Below are 4,523 nucleotides of genomic sequence, written 5' to 3' on the forward strand. Positions count from 1 at the left end.
AGTCACGAGGTAGCGTTCCAACTTTTCCCCAAGTGTCGCGCCACGTTGGACAGATTTAAATAGAATTCATAAGATAAAAAAGTTAGTTTAAAATTATATTTAGATAGAATTTTAGGATAAAATTATTTGTTTAGAGTTTTATTTTCGATAAAATACCAATATTTCAGATATACAAATTGAATTATAATTTTAATCAAAAAAAATTATTAGATTATAATTCTAAAAAATTATCATATATAAAAATTTATTTTTTATATGATAATATTTTTTTGAGCGAAGGAAGTAGTTTAAAGCGTAAAACACATCCATTTATAATATAAACTAATCGGTTAAAATAATATACTTCACAATCCAATAGAATTTTATTCGTATGTAGACCTATCAATTAGGATCGGGTCATGAGTCATCTTAGATTGGGTCACTTCAAGTTACGAGTCAAGAGATGTTCAACCCTTGTCTAAAATTTTGGGTTCGGGTCAATCCAACGGACTTTAAACATTATATTTATTTTATTTAATTTATTTTTTGCTAATTTTTTATTTTTTTAATGTATTAAATTAAATCGAACATTTCCACCAACATTATTGTTAGTCATTACATGCCTACTAGACAACAAATCGTCACAAAATCACATCAATTTCTAACTAATTTTGTAGCAATGATATATTTTAAAATTTGACAAAGAGATTAAAAATTTATCTTAAAATTCAATAAACAACCCGGGCATCGTACGGGGGACAAAACTAGTTTAAAAATAAAACTTTTTTCGAGTTGTCCAATACAATCCCCCTTTTCATTGCCTTTTATTTAATAAATAAATAAATAAATAATCACTTTTGCCATAAAGAGTCATTAGGAGGACTGTAAAACTAGATTAAACCGTATTAGTATACATTCAAATGTCTCAATATGAATGGAATTACTTTGATTATGAACATAACTTTCTACATTGCATAATCTAATCATCAATAATTGGATAGTGACAAGTACTAAAGTTGTTAATATCTTGTAATCTACAGTTAATACTACTTTATTAGCAACCTAAATAGTTATTATCAATACTTCCAACTTCGTAATTGTTTATTATAACTAGGCAAAATAAATCTTTTCAACTAGGTTGTACTATTTTCTTCAAATTCCATTTTATTCTGCTGGAGATTCTTAAAATATAATTAGTGGACTTAATTTTGTATTAGTGGCTAATAATATAATGCAAAAAAGTTTTTTTTTTAATTTTTTTTTATTATATATATATATATATATATATATATATATATATATATATATATATATATATATATATATATATATATATATATATATATATATATAAGTATAATAATCACTCAAAGCTGCCATGCATAGATACATACAATAATAATCTTTAACTTTTTGTCAAAAATCTTTTAACTTATTATGCTTTTTGCATATATAAAATGTCAAAAATTATTTAATTATGATAATTTTGGCTGAATTTAACGTGTTGATGCATGTCCCTAAAATAAGTTCATTTTAAAAATTGCAACACGTAGTCCCCACTCTTGACTTTCTATTTTGGCCACCCTTTGCCAACTTACCTTACTACTTCTATAAATACTCAATTTGACGTCTTATAGTTTGCAAACCCAAAACATAACATAAACTACATCTACAAGCATATTATAACTTGTATTTCTACAAAAATGGAGAGTTTTCTTAAGCATCTCAATATGTTTTCATTAGTGTTATTTTTCTTTGCTCTTCCTATTTCTTCGGCCCTTCAAGTTGGTTTCTATAGTTCTTCCTGTCCGAACGCTGAGAACATTGTTCGACAAGTTGTGCAACAACGGTTCAATGCTGATAAATCTGTTGCTCCGGCTTTGCTTCGTATGTTTTTTCATGATTGTTTTATCAGGGTAAGATTTTAGACTCCTACTTGCATGATATACATCTTGTGACACATTATTGCTTGCATCTAGATAAAAAGGGAAATAACTTATTAATAATACAAAGTATATAATTATATTACATGTTTGTGCCAAATAAAGTGATTGATAGAATGTTGCCGTAAAATTTTTATGAAGTTTTGACAACTTCAAACTTCTATGAACTACGACAAAAGAGCTACAATAATGCTAAATTCTTTGTATAATAAAGTAATCCCTTCTCCATGTGTACAGAAGGTTCGTTGCTTGATGTGTATGTTCACTGTTCACATACATCAATGATTTATCCCATATTCATGGCTATTCATACATCAAGGACATAATGTACATTAACGTTTCAAATTAGAATTCAATAATGGTTACGCCACATGGGTTTAAAACTCTCTCACAACCTTAGAATGACAGGAAAGGTCAGGGATTGAAGTTCAAATAGACAAGAAATTCGATGAATATGTTTGTTTGGTAAATAAATGGATAGTTAATTGCACAATGTAACATAAATATAGAGTGGCTACATAAAAGTATTTTGTACTTACCTACATTGAGAATTTTAAATCAAAAAACTGCGAGTGTCATTCATGTCCCAATAAAAAATACTCCCTTCGTTTCTGAAAGTTCGACTCACTTTGCATTTGCATGGTATCCAATGAATAACTTTGACCATTAATAATTTCGGCTATGTATAAATAAATTTTTTAGAATGTTGATGATTGAAAATTTTATCTTAAGGGGAATCTAGTAAGATCAAACTTGTTAATTTATTATGATTGTATAAATCATAAAATGTGGTCAAAGTAATTTTATTTTGATTTCTTGAATAGTAAGTGAGTCGATCTTTCAGGAACGGAGATAGTATTATATATTTATGTTTCACTTTTTTTACACAAAAAAGGAAACATTATTTCAATTGTTGATATGAATTTCGTTTTAAAGTTGTATTTCATAAAACCTTAAAGTTTCTGTATCATAGAATGTACAATCAATTGACACAATATTTCTTTTTATACATATAGGGTTGTGATGCATCAATATTAATTGACTCAACAACCACCAACCAAGCAGAGAAGGCTGCGGGTGCAAATGGATCTGTACGAGAGTATGCACTCATAGACCAAATCAAGACCGCTCTAGAACAAGCATGCCCTCAGAAGGTATCTTGTGCAGACATCATAGCCCTTGCTACGCGAGATGCTGTTTCCTTGTCTGGAGGGCCTATGTACAGCGTGCCAACAGGCAGGCTTGATGGCACCATTTCTAGGGCAAGTGAAGTAAATCTCCCCGGCCCAGCCTCCACCGTCTCTCAGATCCAACAAGCATTTAGTGCCCGTAAAATGACTCTTAATGATATGGTAATCTTAGTTGGAGGCGGTCATTCTATTGGAAGAGCGCATTGCAATTTCTTTCAAGATAGGGTATTTAACTTCCAAGGAACGGGTGCACCTGATCCTACCATGGATAAGAATTTGCTTACAAAGCTACAAAATCTTTGTAGTTTGACCTTTAATCCGGCTACTTTCCTTGATCAAAACACAACACTTGTGTTAGATAATGAAGTCTACAACCAAATGAAAAAGAACAAAGGAATCTTGCAAATTGACCAAGAGCTAGCACTTGACCCTTTAAGCGCCTCAATAGTTTCAAGCCTTGCCGCCAATAATAACCTTTTTAGGCAAAGCTTTGTAAATGCCATGATTAAAATGGGTAACCTTCCAGGAACTGGTGGAGAAATTAGAAAAAATTGTAGGAGACAAAACTAAAATGCAAAAAAAAAAAAAAAAAAAAAAAAAAAAAAACTAAGGGTTATCTAATTGAATTGATTGGAAGCCCTTATTTACTTTTCCTCCGCTTTCAAAATAAGCGTATTTATTGTTTGACTTCTTGTATCTTAATTCATTTTATGTATAACCTTGTATGTATTAATAAAAGAGAGTAATGTTAAATTAATTGTGTTTTTCTTTATTGTGTTCTTAGTCTATATATAACTTGTGTTTGATTGATTGATACATCGGAAAAATAACTTGTATATAGTCACATGGCGTGGCCACATTTGTTTATAAGGTAAATAGGTAACACTTATTTATTCATATTGGAAAAACTTCATTTATTCATAAAGGCAACCTTATATTTGTGTATATGATACATGGGTAACTACCTCCAATTCAATAAAAGAGTAACATTAGTTAATTAGATAAAAGAAAAAATAACTTACTTATTCATTTGAGTAACCTCAACCATTTTCTTTTGTTTTGATTATTACAAGAATTATAAACCACTTGGTTATTAGAATAAGCCCATTTTTTCATTAGAGTAATCCTTATTCATTAGGGATGAGTAATCCTTTGACAATTTGATCATCACTGTAATTCTAGTGCTCAATTAATTACCTTATATGTGAAGTGGTCATACTATTTGACTTCTACATGTAAGAATTTGTCATTTGATAAAACAAAACAATTTTAACATAATGGACAAGACATATCACACAATTAGAGCAAGCTAAATTAATTCTCCAAATAAAATGACCCATTAATTATTAGCAACTCCAGAGCCCTATTATCTATCAAGGTAAAGTTGGCTCTTGATTCTCTTATATTACCA

At 29.5% G+C, this 4,523-nt stretch overlaps 1 protein-coding gene across 1 annotated transcript; it reads left to right on the forward strand.

The window, feature by feature from the left end:
* The first annotated feature begins 1,631 nt into the window (after positions 1 to 1,631).
* Positions 1,632 to 3,682, forward strand: LOC145568878 (peroxidase 57-like). Its single transcript, XM_081628255.1, has 2 exons — positions 1,632 to 1,895; positions 2,939 to 3,682. The coding sequence occupies exons 1-2, from the start codon at positions 1,683 to 1,685 to the stop codon at positions 3,680 to 3,682; spliced, it is 957 nt and encodes a 318-aa protein (XP_081484381.1). The 5' UTR covers positions 1,632 to 1,682.
* The last annotated feature ends 841 nt before the right edge of the window (positions 3,683 to 4,523 follow it).

Source organism: Chenopodium album, chromosome 11 (assembly GCF_948465745.1).
Source record: "Chenopodium album chromosome 11, dcCheAlbu1.1, whole genome shotgun sequence".
Lineage (NCBI taxonomy): Eukaryota > Viridiplantae > Streptophyta > Magnoliopsida > Caryophyllales > Amaranthaceae > Chenopodium > Chenopodium album.

Excerpts from the sequence above, each read along its gene's own strand:
- LOC145568878 (XM_081628255.1), top strand. The coding sequence starts at position 1,683 with ATGGAGAGTTTTCTTAAGCATCTCAATATGTTTTCATTAGTGTTATTT. Across the intron at positions 1,896-2,938 it reads TTCATGATTGTTTTATCAGG|GGTTGTGATGCATCAATATT; the intron begins GTAAGATTTTAG and ends TTATACATATAG.